The sequence below is a fragment of the Cetorhinus maximus genome, chromosome 27, assembly GCF_964194155.1.
Source record: "Cetorhinus maximus chromosome 27, sCetMax3.hap1.1, whole genome shotgun sequence".
In the NCBI taxonomy this organism is placed as follows: Eukaryota; Metazoa; Chordata; class Chondrichthyes; order Lamniformes; family Cetorhinidae; genus Cetorhinus; species Cetorhinus maximus.
Genome location: NC_135905.1, coordinates 23553736 through 23578418, shown reverse-complemented (window position 1 = coordinate 23578418; position 24683 = coordinate 23553736). Strand labels below are relative to the sequence as shown.

At 42.0% G+C, this 24683-nt stretch overlaps 1 protein-coding gene across 3 annotated transcripts in view; it reads left to right on the top strand.

The window, feature by feature from the left end:
* The window catches only part of ccser2a (coiled-coil serine-rich protein 2a), a 568362-nt gene extending 543896 nt beyond the window's left edge, over window positions 1-24466 (top strand). For 2 of the 3 annotated variants that reach the window (XM_078530898.1, XM_078530897.1), the window contains exon 10: window positions 19825-24466. In XM_078530898.1, coding sequence (XP_078387024.1) covers window positions 19825-20772 — 948 coding nt within the window. In that variant the 3' untranslated portion in view covers window positions 20773-24466. The remainder of the gene's footprint in view (window positions 1-19824) is intronic. The other variant, XM_078530899.1, reaches the window with a different exon arrangement.
* The last annotated feature ends 217 nt before the right edge of the window (window positions 24467-24683 follow it).

Genomic DNA, 24683 nt, shown 5'->3' with positions numbered 1-24683 from the left:
AACTGGCCATTGCCTAGCAACAGGGGGGCCAGAGAGGCAGGCCCCTCCCACAAAGAGAGACACACAAGAGAAACAGCAGTTTGTTTTGGAAGCTGTTGGAGTTCAGTTGGTTTGAAGACAGCTGTGAAGCAGAAGCAACCTAGAAGGGGCAGCAGTCCCAAGCGAAGAAAACCCCCAAAAGTCCAGGCGAGTGGAAGAGGGGAAAGTTCAAAGAAAACCTTCTAGGCAAAGGAAGGACAGGAACCTGGGAAAAGGTCCTGTTAATGAATTTAAGAGTGAGGGGCAGAGAGAAAGGCTCCAAGCTTCAGATTTAAAGAGACAAAAGCTGCGGAAAGTAGATTTAAAGCGAAAACAGCTTGCAAGAGACAAGATGGTCCAAAGAGACAACTGAAGGTCTATAACTCTTTGCTATGGGCATGTGAAGCAGTGGTATCTGTATATATCTGTAAAGGTCTAGTTGTGGGTGAAGGAATATTGCAATATAGTTCATCCTTTCTCATTTAATAAATGTTTTATTCTTTTGTTAAAAGTTCATCAGCTGACTCCTGTGACTCTGTTCAGTAGCTGCTCTCCACGTATCTAAACAAACAGATAAAAGTTAGGATCTATCAAGCTGGGTTCCACCCTGGGATCAGGCTTGTCCAGGGGTGACCTTAGCTAGGATCATAACGGAGAAGAACAGTGGAGGCTGGGTCACTGAATATATTCAAGGCTGAGTTGGACACATTTTTGATCTACAAGGGAGTCGAGAGTTATGGGGACAGGCAGAAAAGTGGAGTTAAGGCCATAATCAGATCAGCCATGATCTTGCTGAATAGCGGGCAGGCTCAAGGGAGCAAATGGTCTACTGCTCCTACTAATGTTTTTTTGTAACTATAAACCATTGAAATTCGAGCTAGAATACGAGACTGCATAAAAACTTGGTTGATAAGGGAAATGAAAAGTACTTGAGGACTATAATGTCAGAATCCAGTATATGTCAGTACTGTATCATTCCTAGGGGAGTGCTAGAGACAGGATGCTATTAATAATTTGCAGGAGGGCTTAGCTTAGTTATGCACATGAAAAGACTAACAAAAATGAAGTTTAATACTTGCAAGTGTAACAGGTTTCACATTGAAAGCAAAAAGTGTGCACTATAATGGTAAAAGGAATTGAATAGAATTAGAACAGGGAGACTAAAGAAAGAACTTGTCTTTGCTTTGTGCCTTTCGCAAACTCAGGATGGCACAAAGCACTTTTTAAAAATTAATGAATGAAATGTGGCATCACTGGCTAGGCCCGCATTTATTGCCCATCCCTAACTGCCCCTTGAGAAGGTGGTGATGAGCTGCCTTCTTGAACCACTGCAGTCCATGTGGTGTAGGCACACCCACAGTGTTGTTAGGGAGGCAGTTCCAGGATTTTGACCCAGTGACAGTGAAGGAACGGTGATATATTTCCAAGTCAGGATGGTGTGTTGCTCGGAGGGGAACTTGTAGCTGGTGGTGTTCCCATGTGTCTACTGCCCTTGTCCTTCTAAATGGTAGAGGTCACGGGTTTGGAAGGTGCTGGCAAAGGAGCCTTGTTGCAGTGCGTCTTGTAGATGGTACGTACTGCTGCCACTGTGCGTCAGTGGTGGAGGGAATGAATGTTGAAGGTGGTGGATTGGGTGCCAATCAAGCGGGCTGCTTTGACCTGGGTGGTGTCGAGCTTCATGAAGCTGCACTCATCCGGGCAAGTGGAGAGTATTCCATCACACTGCTGACGTGCCCTGTAGATAGTGGACAGACTTTCAGGAGTCGGGGGGTGAGTTACTCACCACAGAACTCCCAGCCTCTGACCTGCTCTTGTAGCAACAATTTTTGTATGGCTGTTTCAGTTCAGTTTCTGGTCAATGGTGACCCCCAGGATGTTGACAGTCGGGGATTCAGCAATGGTAATGTCATTGAATGTCAAGGAGAGATGGTTAGATTCTCTCTTTTGGAGATGGTCATGGCCTGGCACTTATGTGGTGTAAATGTTACTTGCCACTTAGCAGACCAAGCCTGAATGTTGTCCAGGTCTTGCTGCATATAACCACGGGCTGCTGGTGCTGAACATTGTGCAATGACCAGCAAAAATCCCCACTTCTGACATGATGGGGGGAAAGTAATTGATGAAGCAGCTGAAGATTGTTGCGCCTCGGATGCTACCCTGAGGAACTTGTGCTGCGACGTCCCAGGACTGAGATGATTGGCCTTCAACAACGCCAACCATCTTCCTTTGTGCTAGGTATGACTCCAATAAGCAGAGAGTTTTCCACCGATTCCTATTGACTCCAGTTTTGCTAGGGCTCCTTGATGTCACACTCTGTCAAATACTGCCTTGATGTCAAATGCAGTCACTCTCACCTCACCTCTTTTGTCCATGTTTGAACCAAGGCTGTAATGAGGTCAGAAGCTGAGTGACCCTGGTGGAACCCAAACTGAGTGTCAGTGAGCAAGTTATTGCTGATTAAGTGCCACTTGATAGCACTGTTGATGACACCGTCCATCACTTTTCTGATGATTGAGAGTAGACTGGTGGGTGTTATCATTGGCCAGGTTGGATTTGTCCTGCTTTTTGTGGACAGGGCATACCTGGTCAACTTTCCACATTGCCATGTAGACACCAGTGTTGCAGCTGTACTGGAACAGCAAGGCTAGGGGCACAGCGAGTTCTGGAGCACAAGTGTTCAGTACTATTGCCAGAACATTGTCAGGAATGGTAGCCTTTGCAGTATCCAGTGCTTTCAGCCATTTATTGATATCACGTGGAGTGAATATAATTGGCTGGAGACGGGCATCTTTGATGCTGGGGACCTCCGGAGGAGGCCGAGATGGATCATCCACCTGGCACTTCTGGCTGAAGGTGGTTGTATTCGGCTCCCCCATCATTGAGGATGGGAATATTTGTGGAACCTCCTCCTCCAGTGAGCTGTTTAATTGTTCACCACCATTCACGACTGGATGTGGCAGGACTGCAGAGCTTAGATCTGATCCATTGGTTATGAAATCGTTTAGCTCCGTCTATCACATGTTGCTTACATTGTTTGACATGCAAATCGTCCTGATTTTGTAGCTTCACCAGGTTGCCACCTCATTTTTAGGTATTCCTGGTGCTGCTCCTGGTATGCCCTCCTGTACTCTTCATTGAACCAGGGTTGATCCCCTGGTATGATGGTAATGGTAGAGTATGGGATATACCAGGCCATGGGGTTACAGATTGTGGTTAAGTACAATTCTGCTGCTGCTGATGGCCCACAGTGCCTAATGGATGATAGAAGACTGTACTTTCTCTTCACAAGACTGTCCGGTGGTCACACTACCACTACTGTCATGGACAGATGTACCTGTGACAGGTAGATTGGTAAGGATGAGGTCAAGTAGGTTTTTCTGGTTTCCCCCACCACCTGCCACAGACCCAATTTAGCAGCTATGTCCTTTAGGACTCAGCCAGCTTGGTCAATAGTGGTACTACTAGGCCGCTGTTGGTGATGGATATTGAAGTCCCCACCCAGAGTATGTCCTGTGTCCTTACCACCCTCAGTGCTTCCTCCAAGTGATGTTCAACATAGAGGAGTACAGATTTATCAGCTGAGGGAGGGGTGCGTGGCAGTAGGTGGTAATCAGCTTGAGGTTTCCTTGCCCATGTTTGACCTGATGCCATGAGACTTAATGGAGTCCAGAGTCAATGTTGCAGATTCCCAGGGCAACTTCCTCCCAACTGTATACCACTGTGCCACCACCTCTGGGGAGTCTGTCTTGCCAGTGGAACAGGACGTACCCAGGGATGGTGATGGTGGTGTCTGGGACATTGTCTGTAAGGTATGATTCTGTGAGCATGACTATGTCAGACTGTTGCTGGACTCATCTGTGAGACAGCTCCCCCAATTTTGGTGCAAATCCCCAGATGTTAATGAGGAGGACTTTGCAGGGCTGACAGGGTCGGACTCGCAATGTAGCGCATTTGCGTGTACTGTATGTACTATACACAGGGCCCCTTTCTTTGCAGACAAAAAGAACATGAACATACATTGCGCTTGTTTCAGCGAAACAAAATAAGTGACAGCCATTCGCTGACTTATTCCTTAGGGCAATGCCTTGACCAATCAGGGTCATGCTGCCTGGTTTAAATTTCAAACAATGCTTGGCAGTTAACTGTCAGTCACCATCACTGGTGCATTCTCCATGGCAACGCCTCTATAAATCAGAATCCACTTGCCAGCCAATCAGCACTCCCTTCACATACACTATAAATTGTTGTTTTCCCCCTGATGTTGGTATTCTTGCAAGTGTCCTGATGAGTGCAAGACAAGAAGCCTCTTTTTTTCCTCTTGCCTCTTTTTTCAGCAATACTCAAGTTCTGTACCATCTTCTGATTCTGAGAAGCGAGAGTGATATCACTGAGGCGTCAGCGCTGATGTAAAAAACCTGAGAGTGATGGAAGATCCATCACTTTGTGTCTAGCCAGAATGGCAAACTAATTTCAAAAATACACGGAATACTGGCTTATAGAGCCAGAACTATGAAATGTATGATTATGAAGGTTATGCCCAGGTTTTACAATGCTTATGCAGACCACATTTGGAATAATGTGCTCAATCCTGATCAGCAAACCATAAAAATGACAAACGCATAGAAAAAGCTGTAGAAAAAGCAAGAGGCATCCCCAAGATAAAAAGACTGAACTACAAGCAAAGATCAGAGAAGCACTAGCTCTATAATCTAAAGAAGGAATTAATAAGATACCTTACTGAGGTATATGAAATATTAAATAGGGTGGATAAGGTACAATTGACATTACTTTAAAGTATTTCTGGCCAGAAGGATCAGAGAGGACATCAATTTTTAATAGTTGAAAAGTAAATTTAAAGTAGATATTAAAAAGAAATGGCTTTATTCAGCAGGTGGTTAATGCTTGGAACAGTTTGACAGGCACAGGGGGAGAGACAAAGATATTCATAATCCACTTGATGCTGCATTGATAGAATTAGAAAAGCAGAGACAAGCTTCGGTGGGTAGGATAGAAATTTCTCATATTTGATCATTCATGATGTCACTTATTCCCACTCACCAATGAAATAACACCTTGTGATTGCTCTCAACTGTCTATAGATTTTATAATACCTCATAAATTGCACACAACATGCACCAGCTAAAGGCCCAAATCTGCACCCTGCGTTATTACAGTTAACTGTTTACAGCATGGGTTTCCATTGTAAAGATTACATAGGCAGTTTCAATGTGAAATGTTGACATAAACTCGTGACAAAAAAAACAATTGGAAACTAGATCCAGGAAGTGTGCACATGCACAATATTTTTAATAATTTATCTGGATTTACACATTGTGTGCACGTGTATACATTGTAGATAGAGTCCGTTTTGTTTTGGTTCATTTCTTTGTGTTGGTGGTATCATGGTGGAGATCAGTGGCCAAGTTCATGTGCAAAGTGTCTTATGATTTCTACACAAAGACTTACAATGGCAGTTTAATTGATTGCAGATCAATAAGCATTTGATTTGCAGAAGTTACAGTTATTTCCCCCTCTGAGACCAAGCGTGGATGTCCTGAACAAATTTTTCAGGCTCTTGCCTATATGACTGCAAGAAATTAAGTATACAAACAAAAATAACTTGCATTTCCTAGTGCCTTTCATGGTCACCTGACATCCCAAAGTGCTTTACAGCCAGTTACGCACTTTTGAAGTGTGGCCACTAGGAAATGCAGCAGCTAATTTGCACTCAGCAAACTCCCACAAACAGCGATGTGATAATAACCAGATAATCTAACTTTGTGATGTTGATTCAGGGATAAATATTGGCCTATACACCAGAGATAACTTCCCGAAATGCCATGGGGTCCTTTACATCCACCCGAATGAGCAGACAGAGCACTTGATTTAATGTCAAACAACAGCACCTCTGACAGCGCGGCACTCCCTAAGTACTGCATGGCTGTGTCAGATTCTTGTGCTCAAGTCCTGGGGTGGGACTTGAATCCACAACCTTCTGACTCAGAGGCAAGAGAGCTACCAACTAATCCCCGACTAGCACACAAAGCAACATTTTAACTTTTCTAAATGAGTGTTAATTTTCCGTTTTTGGGGAGTTATTGGTTTAAAAAAAGGATTATTCTGTGCCACCTTTATGCTTTTAGGCTGAAACGCCATGATCAATGGGGACGCGATGGCGCAGTAGTATTGTCACTGGACTAGTAATCCAGACACCAAGGGTAATGTTCCGGGGACCCGGGTTCGAATCCTGCCATGGCAGATGGAATTCGAATTCAATAAGAATTAAAAGCCTGATGATGACCATTGCTGATAAAAACCCATCTGGTTCAGTAATGTCCTTTAGGGAAGGAAATCTGCCCTTCTTACCCGGTCTGGCCTACATGTGACTCCAGACCCACAGCAATGTGGTTGACTCTTAAAGGCAATGGGGATGGACAATAAATGCTGCTAGCCAGCGATGCCCACATGGTTTAAAATGGTAACCCCCCCAGGATGTTGATAGAGGGGGAATGTCATGTGATGTGATTCATTCATGGGATTGCTGACTGGGCCAGCATTTATTGTCCATTGCCACTTGAGAAGGTGGTGGTGAGCTGTGTTCTTGAACACAAGCCTGGTACACATGGTTGGTTTGCTGTTGGTCCACACTTGACCTCTCAACTTTGACATGACAGTCTGCAGTCTTGGCAATCCAGGTGCAGGTTTCAGCATCAAGGGATGGCTCCTGGTAATTGTTGATCCAAGGTGTGTGAAGCTGTCAATGGCCTCCAGAGTGAGGCTGTCAATGTTGATGGAAGGTATAATCTCTACATCCTGGCCCATAAGCTTGACATCCTGACGCGGATTGTCAGTCCAAACTCCTTGCAGGCCTGGGAGAACCGATCTACAAGCTGTTGCAAGTGAGCTTCAGTATGGGATTCCAGTGCAGTGTCATTGGCAAACAGCAACTCTCAAACTAGGACATTATGCACCTTGGTCTTGGTGTGCGGTCTTGGCGTGCAGTCTTGCCAAGTTGAACAGCTTGCCCAGCATTGGTATGCAGGTAGACACTTTCATCTGATTTGCCGAAAGTGTACAATAGCAGCATGGAGGAAAAATATGTCAAAGTGAGTTGGTGTCAAGACACAGCCCTGCCTTGCCCCACTGCTGATCTTGAAAGCCTCCAATGATGCTCCATTGTAACTGATGAAACTGTACATGTTTTTGTGGAATGTGGAAATGACACCCAGGAGTTCAGGCAGGCAGCCTATTTTCTGAGGTAGTTTAAATAGTCTGTCTCTGCTGACAAGGTCAAAGGCCTTGGTGAGATCCATGGAGACAATGTAGGGTGGCTTCACTGTAGCACTTCTCCTGTAACTCCCAAAGTGAGAAAATCATGTCAATCTGCCAACTCTGAGTCCGCACTGAGACGCAGGGTAGATGCGTGGTGCCAGGGTCTGCAATCTGGTCAGAGCAACGCGAACAAACATCTTCCCCACAACTTGACAAGGCGATACCTTGGTAATTGTTGCAGTCAATCACCCTTTGTTTTTGCACAAGGTGACCATTTTTGCACCACACATGTCCAGCAGAGAGACAAAAAGTTCACCGAGATGCTGTAGCAGTGTCAGTTTTCCATTTTTGATGATTTCGGGTGGAATGCCATTGTTTCCTGGGGCATTATCACTGGTCAGTGGTCTTGTTGAGCTCTACGATGGCGGGCTTGCTGTCCACCTCCTCCATGACAGGAAAACCTGGAATGGCCTTGAGAACTTCTTCAGTTCTCTGTCACGTAGAGTTCACAATAATTCCCCTTTCTTACCATTTCTGCTGTTGCTTTGACTTCCATGATAAGCGAGGAGCTGATTTTTGGGAAGCCTGGCAGCCCTGCCTTTCTGGATGCAGTTCTCCTGATGCTTGTTGTGTTGATCTGTGAAATGAAAGCCATATGGGTGAGAGGAGAAAGCCCAATAATGCAAATTCTGCTTTGCGCCAAAGGTCACGCTACCTCCTTCACTCACTCAGGTTTTGTTTCAAACCTCACAAATTTTCCTTAGCACTGTTTCCAAATGCCCAGTATTTTTAAATTGAATGTGGTTGAAAGTTTTAATCGGTAATGCAATGTCTGGATTATTTTAATGTGGCCACGTATTTTCCACAGATAAAATCCAATGTTTAATTGTTGCATGCTTTGCTTTTTATATTGTTAGCCTCCATGACTAACAATCTCACTTGTTATGAAACAGGTGAGCAGTAAAAGTGAGAGGAGTTAGGCACAGCAGCATGGGGGCACTCTGTTCTGAGAGTAATAGCATTCTGTTACAGCGCTGCTGGAGACATGTCTATCCAGCTTAGCAGCAGGCCCTTAGAAATAAATCCATCAGGAATTCAGAAGAAAATTCTTTCTTCTTCTATTCTGTGACTTCCTGTTGGTATTTCTCAGTGCTTGAGTTTGATCAAAAGTTTTCAAGTTCTAGAACCCCCACAAGTGGAAACAACTCCTTTATGTCCACCTTATCAAACACTCTCATAGTCTTAAAGACCTCTCTCAGGTCACCCTAAGCCTTCTCTTTCCTGGAGAAAAGAGCTCCAACTGGTTCAGCCTTTTCTGATAAGATATCATCTCCATTCTGGTGCCATCCTTGTGAATCTTTTTCGCACCTTCTCTCATGCCTAACTCCTTGTTAAACGGAGAACAGAATTGTGTACTGTACCCGACCTTGTTTCAGTCAAGATGGCCTGTTCTTTGCTTCTCTGTCATTTTCTCAGCAATCAGCAGCTGTAAAATAACAGTCCCTGTTTTGCCAGGCGCTGGGTACCTTTATGATCAGTTCTCCTTTCTTTTTTATTCCAGTCAGTTGACTGCGCCTAGTGGTATTTGACTGTCAGTTAGATTTCTTTGGAGCATGGAAGGAACTAGAATATAGTTGCTCTTAGGTCTTTACTTCCAGAAAGCATAACTCTTGTTCAGAAAATTATGCTGATGAGAATATCACTAATCAGAAACTTGCTGTAAAATATTAATTGCACTTTCTACTGCCTGATAGCTCTCAATTCAGAATCATGCTATGAATAAAGTGACCACCATATCTGGCTATGCTGTACTTCAAAGTGATCCATGAAATGTGAAGTGCTTTGAGGCATTTCTGAGAGGCATGATAAGGCTCTATGTGAGTGAAAGTCTGAGTGGAATGTTTCCCAAATTGCAGATGATTTCACATTGCCATTGCTCTTAATTTTCTAACTTTTGATCGTTGCAGGACAATTCGGAGATGACTGTGTCATTCAACTTGTCACATTTAAAATTTGGTTGGAAATGTATATGAATTAATGGAAGAGTACCAATAGGGAATGGTTTGGGGGGTTTATTTACCAGTTAAATGTTTCCATGAGAACAATGGAGACTGAAGGAGAGCATCAGCCCTCTGAAGTCTATGTGTCATTCAATAACTAGTTCAACACAACATAAACAGAGGCTGTGGTGCAAATTTTGACCCAGTTTTTAGCTGTACTTAGCCAATAACTTGGAAAAAGGGGTGAAAATAGTCCATTTTATTATTTTCAGGTCTTCATTTAAGTGGAGTCAATTGGATATTAAAATAAAATGTTTTGAGGAATTAGTAACTTGGTTAAGAGGAGTGCACAGTTCTAGTTTTCTGCCCCTTAGATGACACTAGTTGTCATGTTTGCAATGTAACTTATCTGTTGGACAATAATTGTGAAGTTATGAAGCATCACACCAGTACTGTTTGTGCCCTGGCAATCTCCACAGCAGTGCTCAGAAAACACAAATAACAAAGGCTCAGTTACTCACTCCTTCCCAAGTAAAGCTTTTAAAAAAAACATCTGAAGTAACTTCGCTTCCCAAGAGGCAGCGGTGAGTGAGACAGTGAAATGCTGGGACTATCCACACTGAGGGCTTGAAGGTAGAGGACTAATGCTATGTGTTTTGCTTTTACTAATGTTAATAGTGGCTATTGCGAGTTACAAGTAGAAATAATGCTCCCGTGATCCAACTCCTGGGCAATATGGAAGGTTAGTGCATTCTGAAACACAGATATTTACTGAACTGAGTACAATTACATGAGGGCTGTGCACTGTGCAGTAATACATTGTCCAAGATGTTTTACACCAACACATGCACATTACACAAGGGACCTCTGCACTCAGGAGAGTATTTTGCAGGGGAGCCTATATACAGAGCAATAAATTACACAGTAAGTGGTACATAATAAGTTGTTAATAGTGCATTAGACAGGTGACCTCCATACAAGCTCCATACACGGGAGCTTGAAATGCCATACAGCATCACCCAGTAAGCTAGAGATACTGAGCATTACACCACACAGGGAGCGCCATACTACACGTGCTATGTCAGGCTATAAATACAAACCCTTTGTGAAAACTTTACTTACAAAATGGACATTTTCTAAGTTAAAAGGTCAATTAGTTTTTTTTTGGTAACTGCAATGTTATCCTATGCTCTGATTAATACAGTTCACCATTTGTGATGTCACTGCCCATGTCCTTGTCTTTCTCTGTCTCTCCCTTCTCATTGGCTGATGCAAGGAGTTGAGGATGTTGTCCATTACTTCTATGATAAGGCGTGGTATGGTACAATGCAATATAATCACTGCTTATTGCATGCTGCATGTGTGGCACAACCCTGCATGCACAAAGCTTATGCCATTTGGTAGCTGTTTGATGAAATGGCTGGTTCAGTCTGTGTGCACATGTGTAATATGTCCTGGAATATGTACTCGCTGAAATTCACTGTGAGAAATTATCTGCTATATTATAGCAGATTCTACATTATAACGTTATCTAATTAGACCCTACAACTGCTGTAGAAAAATTGCACCGAGCACTTGAAGCAGTTGACATTGAAAATAAAATGTGTTAATGTGCATCACACCCACTATCACAGTGAATTAAGGCAGAAATTTAACTTCTGCTCAGATGAGCAGTGTAAACCACACATGTTTTATGCTGTTTATGATGATACCTGATTTCCTCAACTGAGTCGTCTTATCATTCAATAAGTTTGTCCATTATATTCTCATAGAATATGTACAGATAGTGAGACTACGTATTAGTCAAAGTTCCCACCTCTGGTTCTCTTATCCATTTGGAGTTTTCATCCCTTGCTTTATCCCAAGCAATCCCATAGCACAGGAAGGAGCACAGAGAATAACTCCACAACAATGTTAAGAATCCAGATGGAGGTATTTCAAGAGGTGAATCTAAAAGGTGTTTCGGGCTATTTTTGCCATCTTTGATCAGATGGTGGCACAGATCACCCACCGGACGTAGATTTTCATATCGGTTGATTTGAGTAGAAATGGGAATCGATTGGGAAGTTTCCATTCCAGGCTGCAAACCAGCCACTCGTCTACCTCCCAAATCTGAGGATGAAAACTAACCAATTGGAGAAGTCAAAATGTGGTCCTGGAATATTTTCTCTGGGTAGCTGCAGAACTACTATAAGGTCAGAAAGTGATTATGACAAATTCATCAAGTTTAATATCTTTTCAACCTAGATCTTGATTCCATGTGCTCAGGAATGAAGTTTTTTTTCTAACTGCCTAGATTGTGTAATGAATAAGGTTTGATGTTTTTATGATTCTGATTAGAGACAGCCAATGACATAGAAGCCAAGACAGGTTAATGCCAAACTGTTCTTTCCATCAGGCATGGTGAAGACCATATCTCTGACCCCATGCTAAAAATACTATCATCCAACCACAATTGCTCAGCAGGGCTACACTGCTCTCTTTCTCTTTCTTATAGGTTTGTATTTTGTCAAAGTTCAGTGTTAAAGTAATTATAAGTATGAACAGCGTAGGAGAAAACTATTGAGCCTTCCCCAAAGACACAAAACCACAACTTAGCCACACTGCTGTTAAATAACTTATTTACTAAACAGCATGTTAAGCAAGTATGTTATTGATTTTCAACATCTGTGGGCCATTCAGAAACATTCTGGTCTGTTTCTTTTTTCCCCACTCCTGCTGTTGCACTGTCAGAGTCACACTCTGCACTCTGTTCACATCATCAACCTTTCTGTGTTGCTCCCTAACTCCACCACCTTCAAAATCATTCCTTGCTTTAACCATACTTTCAGCTTCCTCCCTCCCCTAATTTTTCGCTCCCTCCATCCACTGCCTCCACCATAATCTTTTATTGCTCAAAAAAACACTCTCCATACGTGGTTTATCCTCTTTTGGAGGATTGGGGCACAGAGCAAAAATCCTGAGTCAGATTCCAAAATACTAGTTAACAAGGAGACCCTTGCAGCGTGTCTGCTCATTGCGGGAAGAGCAGTGAAGTGTTTTCTTCCCTTCCTCATTTTCCCAAGGGTATGGATGGGTAATTGCTCCTGGTCTAAACCAGCCATGAGGGGATTGAAAGCAGCAGCTAGGAACAGCTTTGGCTCAGTAATGCTAAATTGTTGTTCCTCTCCAGAGATTGAAATCGGGAACTGGTAATTTATGAAATACTGCATAGATATGGCCCAAAAATGATAGTTCACTTTCATCTGCATATCAGTGACTTATCAATCAGTATGGATCAAAAAGGAAGCAGCAAATAGGAAAATCTCAATTAAAAACAAAACTGGTTGTAAAACCTTCTGAAACCTTCATTGCAAAAGATCAGACATCAAAAGCACAAATCCATTTTCTCTTTTGGATACAAATGAACCTGTGCCTGTTTTCAACATTCTCTGCTTTTATACCAGAAATACCAACTAACTAGGAGGGTATGTATGTGCACCTTAACTTGGAGACAAAACACAACTGTTCCTGTGACATGGAGAGATTTTAAAAATCATCCAACCTCAATCCTTAATGGGACTAATGCAAAGATTTTCTTCCTGAACATAATGAGAGTTATGTGGCATCCCAAGATCACATTTAAGGAAACATTTTTTAAAATAGGAAAATAATTTGAGCTCCTAGTTGCTGATTTCAGAGTTGATAAATATGCTTTTTAGCATTGGTCCATATTTTGATTGGTGATATTGTCAGTACATCAGAATAATGTCAGAAGTGTTTTGGAAGTGTAATTTGCCTGTTCAAGAATGCTCATCTGATGTTAGAAAATTTTTAACACAACCTTATATCCAGCCTTCACAATTTAGTTGATAAAAGGCAGACATCTGTTTGCTGAGTAGATTCATTTTCTCAATGCAGGGAGCTTCTTACCATTGAACAGTGGGGGCTCAACAGGCTGTTAATTTACTGGAGCGGGTTCAGGATGGATGGAGTGCACCTGTCTGTTCGTTGAATTTCTGTATGTAAATGGTAGTTTACATTACCTCCGCTGTGATCCCCATCCCTGTACAGACCTTATTAAAATTGTTCTCCAGCAGCTCCAAGACTGACAGCAGTGAATTTTACGCAAAAAACAAATCTACAATAACAGAATTTAAGCTAATTAAACAATCGCCATTTTACTGCCTTTACTGCTAATTTTCTAATAGATTTGGAATGATTGGAATTGAACAGTTCAATGTGAAATTTTTATAATACTGCGCAAAATAGTTAGTACCATTCGTAGACCGACAACATCCAAGCAAGGGGACATGGTTCTAACAAGCCAGTGATTGTTATAACATTCATCCTCCAACACATTAATTGAAATTCTTCAAATGTGTGTTTCCATCAAATTTATTCCACCCAGACACTACTGAGAATACTAATGAAAAGGCAAGTTTCATCACCTTTAAGAAGCAGCCGACATTCCTACACTGAAACACTATCTGATCTCACCTGCTGGAAACTGGACAGTTCAGTGAGAACAGAATATGAGAGGAGTCTGAGGGGTTGTCCAGTGGGGGTGGTGGTCGGGCTGTGATAGAAAAGGCTCTGGGCGGAGCACACGGCTTTTCCTCGTTGGGCTTTGATTTGGGCTTAGCAGGTAAATTCCTTTGTGTTTCAATATCATCAGACAGTTTAATCTTTATGGATAAAAAGAAAAACTGAGTGAAATCGGAAATAAAAGCCGAATATGGGAGATAGACACAGCAGATCTGTGAACGTTTGAAGTTAACCTTTCAGCTGTGCCCCCAAAATAAGCATCTCAAAGACATTCAAGAAGCTGCGAGGTCAACACTTTAAGAATGACCACTTGTCAGAACTCAGTCCCGTAGTGAGAATGCCATAAACAGTTAGCCTTTAAATTGTTTTCTGTGTAGAAATTCTCAAGGGGCTTGAATCTGGCATCTGCAATAACTGTTGTTACTAAACCATCTGCTTATAAGCAGCAAAGGCTTATGTTCCTGGTGTTGATCATGAGAAATTAAGCAGCTAAGAAGTCCCTATAAACAACAAGGCTTCATCGCACTTGTTCTGATTGCCTGTTATTTGTGTTTACCCTTGACTTTGGTTGATTAACAAATATGGTAGTCAGGAAGTGTTTATTTTCCAACAACAATTTTTAGACTGCTCCTCGTAGGAGAGATTCCTGAAGGAGCTTTCTAAAACAGAGGAGTGATGGTGGATACTGAGCAGAAAGGAAGGAAGGGAGGGTAACGAGGGTTAGGACAGCAAAGGCATGTGATTGAAGAGAGTTTTGAAGGCAAAGAGGGAGGGGATGAGGGATCTGCGGAGGCAGTTCAACATGCTCTGACTGAAGAAGGACCTACAGAGGGAATGGAGTCAAGAAGTAACTTAGTGTCTAAGCTCTGAAGTGTGTGTGCAGGGACATACCACTGGAGGGGAGCAGTGCATTAACGGTGAAATGTGGCTATGGAAGGAGTTACGGGGACAGTTAGTATCTTGAAGCCAAGTCACAGTTCCTTCACTTCTGGGCCTAGTAACTAGGATCTGTTGTACAGTTGAAGCCATATTTTTACAGGGAAGGGAAGAATTCACAGAAACACATGTTGATTCTCAGAATAATCCAGGTAAAGCTAGAGCTTTATTGCAAAAGGATCCCCAGATTAATGTAACTGCCCTGGTATAGTATGTGGGTCTACAATTTGACAAAACCCATTCTTAGTCATTCCATTAAGAAGAGATGCCTATGCCATTCTCTTGTGTGATGTCGAGGATGTAGTGCACAATATTATTGTTGTGTTCATCGCCCTGAATAACCTACCCCACTGACCTCCATTCTGCACATTGAATTCACCATTCTCATCCTCACTCACCAATCCCTTAACAAGCTCGTCTCTCTCTAACTTTGCCAAATATGCAAGTTTTCTCCCACCAAGGATGTTGGATATTTACTGCATGATAGAGTGTGATACAAATTCAGGTTGGTGATCAGAGTTTATTGGATGGCATTTGAAATCTGACATTTGAAGTATGAGAAGCATCTTTAGAGTTTTCTATAAATGAGCTGCTTCTCCCATGGTGGGATTTATGGATATCCCTGAGTGCAGTTGTAATGTTTAGCTCTTAAACTTAACCTGTCACAAAGGCTGAATGCTCACTGGTGGAAGTCAGCCAGAGAACTATGTGGAATTATTAATCGACTTTATACCTGAGAGACAGTATTCAGGGCATCTTATTGTATTAGAGGATGGCTGAAGTGCAGGAAATTGACTGATTTCATACATGTGTCCAACATTATAACAGTTTTGAGCATATCTGATGCACATTACGTGTTACACTAACAAAACTAAACCATCTGAGAAAAATTGCAAGTTTTTTTTCAGCGCTATCTTTCTAGCTATAATACAATAAAATTGAAATGTAAGGAAGTTATCATAAACTTGTATCAAACCTTGGTTAGAACACACTGGAGTATGGTCGCCATATTATAAAAAGGATATAGAGGCACTAGAGAGGGTACAGAGAAGTTTTACAAGGACAATACCAGAAATATATGGATATACAGATTAGGAAAGGATTGACAGACTGGGTCTCTTTTCTCTTGAAGAAAGAAGGCTGAAGGCAGACCTAACTCTGAGGCCTTTAAAATGATTAAAGGTTTTGGTAGAATGGATAGAGAGAGAATGTTTCCTCTTGTGAGGAAGAGCATGACCAGAGGCTGTCAATATGAGAGAGAGTCACCAAGAAATCCAATAGGGAATTCAGGAGTAACTTCTTCACCCAGCGAGTGGGGAGAATGTGGAACTCGCTATCACGGGGTGTGGTTGAAGCGAATAGGATAGATACATTTAAGGGGAAACTGGACATGCCTATGAGGGAGAAGGGAATAGATGGTTACGATGATAGATTTAGTTGAGAAATGTTGGGAAGAGGCTGGAGCGTAAACACCAGCATGGACTGGTTGGGCTGAGCAGCCTGTTTCTGTGTCGGATATCCTGTGTAATCCTACGTCATATAACCTGGGGAGGAGCTGAGCAGCTGCTAAAGAAGGGACGACTCAAACAATAGTGAGCCCCCAATTGTCCTCATGATTTGCCTATTTAGGCAACTTGCATACAGGGCCCACCTGAGTGATAGACCAAAAGGGACAATCCAGGATGGTAGGTAAACATTGCATCCCTAGGTCCAGACCCAAGACTTCCTGTAACAATACCACAGGGGATGAATTGGTTTATATAAAACTTTGAAGCTGACCATTACACTCAAACGTCACATTCACAAAGACCCCCAAGTCTCGCACTACAAAACAAAAAAGTCAGCAATCCATGCAGGGAACCGATACCAACTGGACAGATCATCGACTTGTTCAGTCAATGACGAACATCCACCTGGCACTTAGACATCTAAGGCCCAAAGGTCCAAGAGGAAGAAGATCAATATCTCACCCTTAAAAACCCATCCAAAGAGAGGAATTCGAAGTGCAGCTCACAACCGGTCTGGAAAACCTGTTCTGGTGACCATACTGTGAATGACACTTCTCCACATTACTCCATCAGCCAGCTTGTTGCCCACTTCCTTAACCTGTCCATACCTCTTTGTGTCTTCCTCACAGCTTGTATTCCCACCCAGGTTTGCATTGTCAGCAAACATAGATCCATTACTTTCTGTTTCTATGTCTAAGGCATTAATATAGATTACAAATAGCTGAGGCCTCAGCTTACCCTCAGGGCACTCCGCTAGTTACAGTCTGCCAACTTGAAAATGCCCTATTATCCTTATTTTTGCTTCCTGTCTGTTGACCAAAGCTTCATCCATGCTAATATATTCCCGCCAACTCTCTCAGCCCTTATGATGAACACTCCAATGCAATGACACAAGATTTAACCTTGGCAGGGCCAATGAAAGAAGTTTTAGTATCACCGATGAGTCAATGAACTCACCTCATTTATTGTCTTTGGGCAGCATTCAATTGGTGCATGATCAAAGCTTGTGCAGGAGTTTTTATTTTGACACACTTGGAGAGGATGTACAGAGCGGGGAGGAAAACCTGGGGAAAGGGGTGTCAGAGGAGGGGCACCATCTGCCTGTTGAGCAGCCATGTCATCAGAATGCTTGGGTTTACAGATGGGCTACTTAAATTCTTCCTGCCTGAATTGTCGAGGCCAGTGTGGTCCCAGAGCCAAGCTAGAAATAGCTCATTTAGGAACTTTACAGTGACCAATAGTACTCTTTCTTGTACATAATTGGTTCAGTTTGTCAGCATAAATGAGCCATAGATTGATTAACAGCACCCACCCTCAGAGTGTTTATTCATACCTTCACTCCACCTTTCCCAGGTGAGGTGCTATAATAAAACACTGATATTAAAATTATGCAGACTTCTCTGTCACGCTTACTTCCTGTTGTCACATGTTTGTGACATTGGGCGATGCCTAAAGTGTAACTGTAATGCATGCTTTAAGGTAGACAGAGCAATAATCTGTGCTACTCAGTCCTCCTGTTGTGCCATGGGTGACTCTGGCCCAGCAGCTTTTTGAGCAAGGCCATGAGATATTCAGTCATAAATAAATAAATGTTCACAGACCTGTGCTGCCTTGGCATATTCATCTTCACAACTTAAATCCTAGTTTGCAACAGAAAACCAGAAGCTGATATATAAAGAGCTATAAATATTGGAACCCTGAATCAAAACTGCAGAATGCTGGAAATATACAACAAGTCTACCAGGTGGCCTTTAAAGAGGAAAGATAAGTTAATGTTTCAGCTTTAGCCCTTTGTGAGTTCTGAAATAGCCTTAGAGCAAAAACATTAACCTATCTCTTCTCTTGACAGATGCTGTCAGACCTGCTGTGTATTTCCAACATGAAATTGGAAGTGTAGCCTGTAGCGTGTGACAAATACTACACAGCAGAAAATGCCTTTCAATGGAGCTTGTATTGAATGAATCCGAGTTATCTGTTATGATCTGCATCAGGAAGCATTTTAATACATAAATAATGTTCAATACTTCAATATCACAATCCATGAGAAGAATTGGAGTTGAGCCCTGTGTAAATTGTAATTTTTAGCCAAAGAAGCAATGTAACCAACTCACTTTGGTGCCATAGACCAGCAAAAAAAATAAGACTAGTTAGGCCTAATGAGAATAGGCTTAAGTGTAATCAGAATTATTGGAGTCTTCTGTACTCTTGTCTAACTTCTCAGTCAGGAATCACTAATATATTTGCCCATTTTTGTGAAGCTTACACAATAGAATTACAAATGCCCATTGTGTTTCTGAGGCACTCTGAGCCCTGGGCCTGTCCTCATCCCAGTGTCCAATCATTCTGAAATGTTCCTCAATGCAAGTGCCAAATTGATCAGATATTAACACGCCTGGAAATTCAAATAACCTTTCATGTAACACTGATTAAAGGACCAGAAAACATCATATAACGAAGGGACTTTAAGCAAAGGCTTTAAGGTGTCAAGGTACAAAAGAGAGCGACATTATTTGACCCTGGGTTCTCCTGACCTGGAGTTACAAATTTACAAGCACCTGCTGATCTACAAATTCCCCTGATGAGAAACAAATAGACCTCAGGGAATGCTCATTTATACCAACTGGATTTTGTGGCCTTTAAATAGCAGACTAATAAAACATGTTGTCCAGAGGAGATGCTGGTGAGCTGCCACCTTTGTCCTGGTTTGATGTGACTATGAGTGGTTTGTTTGGCCACTTCAGAGGGCAGTTAATGTAAGCCACACTGTTGTGGGACAGGACTCACATACAGGCCAGACCGGGTAAGGATGGCAAGTTTCATTCCGAAAAGGAGACTAATGAACTGGTTGGGTTTTTATGATAATCCGGCAGCTTCATGGTCACTTTTACTGAGACCAGGGCCGGGATTTTCCGGTCCCTCCAGCAGCGGCATAGTCGCAGGCGGAACCGGAAAATTTGGAGAGCGGCCTAAAGTCAATGGACTTTTGCCACTCTCCAAATTTTTCTGTTCTGCCTGCGATAATGCCCATTGCTGGCGGGACCGGAAAATCCTGGCCCATTTTCATTTCTAAATTATTTTAAAACAGAATTTTTATTCTCTCGTTGCTGAGCTGGATATTGACCACATACATTCTCTTGGATTCTTAGCCCAGTAATACAATATAATTAAAGAGTAAGAATTTTAATTCTCATTTCTCTTGGATCTTTTGAACCATGTTAATTTGTGATGGATGTTACTCATGGCAAGGCTAGTATGTTACCAGGTGTTTATAACAAATTCTATTATTCATTCTGTGTGCTGCTTTATCATTCAACAGTTACCAAATCCAATAGCTCCAAACCTTCCCTCTGTGATCTGCTTCAGGATTTCATTATAGTTCTACAGGATGACTATTCATGTTTCATACATTGTTTGTGTCATGTGCTTCTCTCAGACCCTCAGTTTAACTCCTGCATGGTGTCCAGAAATGCAAAGCAAACCAGCATGACCCCTGCCAGGAGTTTTTGTTCTTTGCAAAAGCAAAATACGATTAATATGTTCTAAAATTCTCTTTCTTCCAACAGCCTCCGGTACTACAGCCTTCCAGCCACATCTGCAGCTCCAAAGAACACAACATGGGAAAAATAGCAAAGCCAGCCCATATCGAGGACCGCAGTAGGTGTATAGAGAGTGCGTCATGTGAGAATTACTGCCAAACCAACCAAAATGCAAAAGCTGCTGTTTCCTCAGAGACAGATTCAGCTAAACTCAGCTTCCTTCAACCCACCCCACAGAAGATTGGAGACTCTAACGAGAGGCCTGTCCAAGAACACCCAGTGTACAAGAAGACCAGACAGAATCTAAATGCCCCACCCAAGGAACATGTGCATAGTCAGGTTTCAGTGCAGCAGACCAGTTTACCAAGCTGTTCAGTATTTACAGAAGAATCGACAAATAAAAACTGTCGGCCCAGGTTTGCTTTTAGACAGTGTCGATCTTCCAGGGATCCAAGTGTCAAATCCAAGATCCAGACTTCAGCAATGAAGTCTTCTCCACTCTCCACACCTAGAAAGAATGCTGCTGCAGTCTCTCACCCAGAGTTTTTCCCTGGAGAAAGTTCAGTTCAATCATCTATTAGAGATGTAAAGGAATCGGAATGTCAACTCCGGCCACCAGTACCCATCAACCTTTCAACACAAAGAGATGAGCAGCAAAAGAGAAAATCTAAACTACCGCCATCCCTGTCATCACCAATTCTAAACATTAAAACTACAGTGTTTTCGATGAATCCTGGGTCACTTGCCAAGGAGACTCAGCATGTTGAATCCAGCGAGCACCGGGATGAATCCCAGTTTGAGATCTTGGCTTCCGACAAGCCACAGAAAAAGCAGTCACTTCAAGAAGACCATTGGCGAAAGGTTCAGGGTTACAATTCCCAGCCAGAGAAGTCTGCAACTTCTGCCCGGCATTCTCGCCTTCCTCAACCAAAGATGCATGTATCCAGTCCCTCAAACTGCAACTTCCAGGATTGACTGAAACCTGGTATTAAACATTTCCACTACGATTTACATTGCAGGATAAGCTTTCATCAATTTAGAGCTGGCAACTGTTGACAATTTAGCCTAATTTACTTCACTAACTATTGACCTGACTCTAAAAGACAGCTCCTGCGAACCTGACTGATGTACTGTCAAAGACTTGGCCATTTGTAGACTCTTGAGACAGTTTATATTTGCAATTTGTGGCCTTTTTATTTGGGAGAATACAAAGCTACAGATGTGGGAAATTTTGATCAGAAGCAGGGATGATTTGGCCAGGGTGGGATGGTGGAATAGTTAGCTGTACAGCAGTTTATGAATCTGTAATGACCTGGACATGAATCACTTAGGTGTAAAGGTTGATGGTGGTACGATGGGCAGAATTTCTTTAAAGCAAATATTATATTAATTGTTGAATGATACCGTTGTCCTACATTTCAGTTGGTCTGCATGAACATCTTGTGATTGGGAAGACAATAACAGAAGGAGCTTTACAGGGAAACTGGTCATCCCAATCTAAAATGGCCAGGCTAAGTTCAACATTTTTGTTTGTTTAGAACCAACAACTTAAGAATACATTTAAGTTAAAATTCTGGAGGGCTAGGTTTCTAAAACAAGTAATAAAATAAAACTCTGCATTACAATGCCTGGTACAGGAATCATACTTGCTGGATTTTCACCAAAAGCCTATTGCCGTTCAGGGAAAGAAGGGACATCAAGTCTAATGCATGAATATAAAAAGAGTGAGAAGATAATTGTGCTTCAGGATAGATTGCCAAAATCTCAGTGAAGATATCTGAAAGGATGAGTATAGTCCTTTCCAATTGAAATGGTACTGAGCACATTCTAAATTACAACTCTTGCATCTGTGGACTGGGAGAAATGCAATATTAAGATAATTTGGTGAAAAGGGATTGTTCTATTCCTCACCCACATAATAATTGTGCATGCAGGTTCTTCAATGTCCTGGTCGCTGTGCAACAGCCACTTGTCAACAAGTATGTTATCTTGATGGCAAATTACCAATTATAGATTTTCAGTACCATATATAAATACTGCCGTTGGTCATGGCATTGACTTTCACCCTGATAGACCTGGGTTTAAATTCAGGCCAGAATCACTGTAAGAAGTTTTTCTTTGCCTGCCTCTTATGGTTTTTAATGAGCTTCACTGAATCTTTTAGACAGTCTTGCAGCCCAGTTCCCAGTAGACACAAGTGCAAAGAACAGAACTCTACACTAAGTTGACAGCCTCCCTCAGAAAGGTTAATGCAAGCAGATGGTGTGGGAATTTAAAGATCCCACACTGATTTTCCAAGATTACTGATGTGCTGGACAAACTGTATCTGACTTTGGAACCATGTTGCTATGGCATGATCTTGGCATGCTACATCCTGGGCAGAACACTCATGTACACTGGTTCTGATGGCAGAGAAAAGTGTTGTTTCATTCACATCACCAAATGATGCTGCACTTATTTCAGGAAAGGCCAAGATATTTTACAATTGTTGAATCTAAACACCAAAAATTCTTATGTTTAATTTGTTAGTATGACTATCTCCTCGGGTGGCACTTTGCTGTCATCTGATCAGGACTCCTCTACTAGCTCATTCGCTGTAATGTTGAGCTTGTGGTTTCCTGCATTCAATTACTGCAGCTGATATAAAACAAAATTCTAGCCCAGGCCCTGCTCACAGAAATCACATGAAACCTGTGGCCTCAGCTTCAAACAGCAAACCAATTACTGAATGTGGTAACATTTACTTTTGGATTGTGGGGAAAGAAAGGCAAAATCTACAATTCCCATTAAACCAGACTTTACAAATTGTCCCAGGGTTTCATGCAAGATTTCGCACATGTTGTGGGAATAAGTCCTGCTGTTTCAAAGCTGCACTCCGTATTAATGGACATATCTTCAATCTCACACATACTTTGGACATATGGTGGGCTGGGTGGTGGTACATGCAGAGGCGAGTTTTCCTCTCTCTTATTTTGGAGTGAAATCGCTTCTGGATTTTGATTCAAACAGAGATAGGTTTCAACCATTTAGGGGAGCTCATGGTGGACATAAATGGCCACTGTCTCGTTTACATTGTCACCAACACTTTGCAACTAGGGGAAATCTTCTACTGACCCCCACCCACCCATCACATCTGCCACCAAACCTATCCCACTACAGCTAAACTTGATTTCATTGCAAAGAAAATCCACCCCCACCCGACCCCCCCCAGTCTCTATTTTAACATGTGAAAATACTTTGCTGGCACAGATCACATTTGCAAACCTGGAAAAGTGAATGTTATTTAAATTCAGTTTTGTTTAATACGCTGTATTCAAGCTTCAGACTCAGAGGGCTATAATGTGATTGTAAAGTCAGAAATTTCAGCATTGAAGAGGGACCAGTCAATCCTTCAACCAACTCTTAGGCTTGCTCCACATCACAGCTCCCCTACCCTGATCTCACTCCCCCGCTCTTGCTGCATCTTTTTAATATTTATCTTAGATACCATGGACTGTTCCTCTAAGTATAGTTCTTGTCTAAAAATATAGCAGAAATATAAAGTCAAACTGGGGTAGGTGGCAAGAATTGAGATCCTGTAAAAGGTTCATCTAGGCTTAAAATGTCAAATACATGACCATTGGAACTGCATGGCATATGTAAGTAGCAGTGGTGAAAGTATGAATGCTATCAAATCTAAATTGTTACATTCCTGAGTTGTACTGGTCGATGCCCTGTGACATTGGACATGCAGAGTACAGACCAAGTATAGTCTTCAGCTCAGACTGGATTAGAAGGCGGGATTATTGGGCCAGTGCGCAGAGATACAAACTCAATCCCCTTTTGGAAGTCATACACTCTTATCCTTATTTTTATTTTTCCATTATCCACATTTATAATGGAAGTGTCTATGTAAGCTTGTCACATTGTAATCATTCCTCTTGCTAATAGTGGCACTGCACTACATTCAGATTTTGAATATAATGATAGATGTAAGTACATACATAGTGTGCATATGGATAATATACCTCGTTACAGGCGTTCACAAGTTGCATATTGCCCAGGTCGTTGCGGATTTATAAGTTGCTAATATAATCAATTCTGTGTCAAACATGTACTGCTGTGTTGAAGTGCAATATATACTGTTGTTAATAACAAAATGAGGTATAGAAAGTACTCTTATATGTATATGCAAAATTAATTATCAACTAAATCTTTGAAGCTGCATACTAGATGAAATGAACAAGGAGTTGCACTTTAAATAATTGTATGTCATACAGCTGTGCCTATGCTGAGCAAGTGGTACCAACCCAGACATGGGATTTATCAGTTTTTTGCTTTCGTTCTTGGAAATGCTTATTACTTTTGGTGGTAAGTGCTGTTATCATTGCACAGGAATGTGGTGACTCACTGTACTAACGATAGCCCCCAGCAGCGGTTCCGGTTTCAGTCAGGAGACGGACAACGTGCAGTTCTTCCGGTCCTGATCACTCTTCTCCAGAATGGGAACTGAAATCCAACTCGAAACATGGAAACCTGGAGGGGTGGGAATAAAAAGATCAAGCTCGTGCTGGTAGCAGTTTTAATTCTTGTGAATATAAAACGTAAGCTAAACTCACATCACCCATGAGATATTTCCTTTTCAGAGTCATGGATTAAAACAAGCAATGCATTAACTGATGCAACAACATGTCCAGGTCCAAGAGAGATTTATTTTGTTTGATGCTTCCTGAAGAAGTGTTCTTGATAAAGACATTTATGATATTACTGCAAATAACAGAGATTCTTTTCCCAGATTTTGCTGCCAATATTCCCCACTATGGGAACAATCCCAAATTGCCTTCTTCCTAAATGGACCAAGGGAGTGCAGCATTGTTGAAGGTGGCACCTTTTGAGGCACTCTTCCA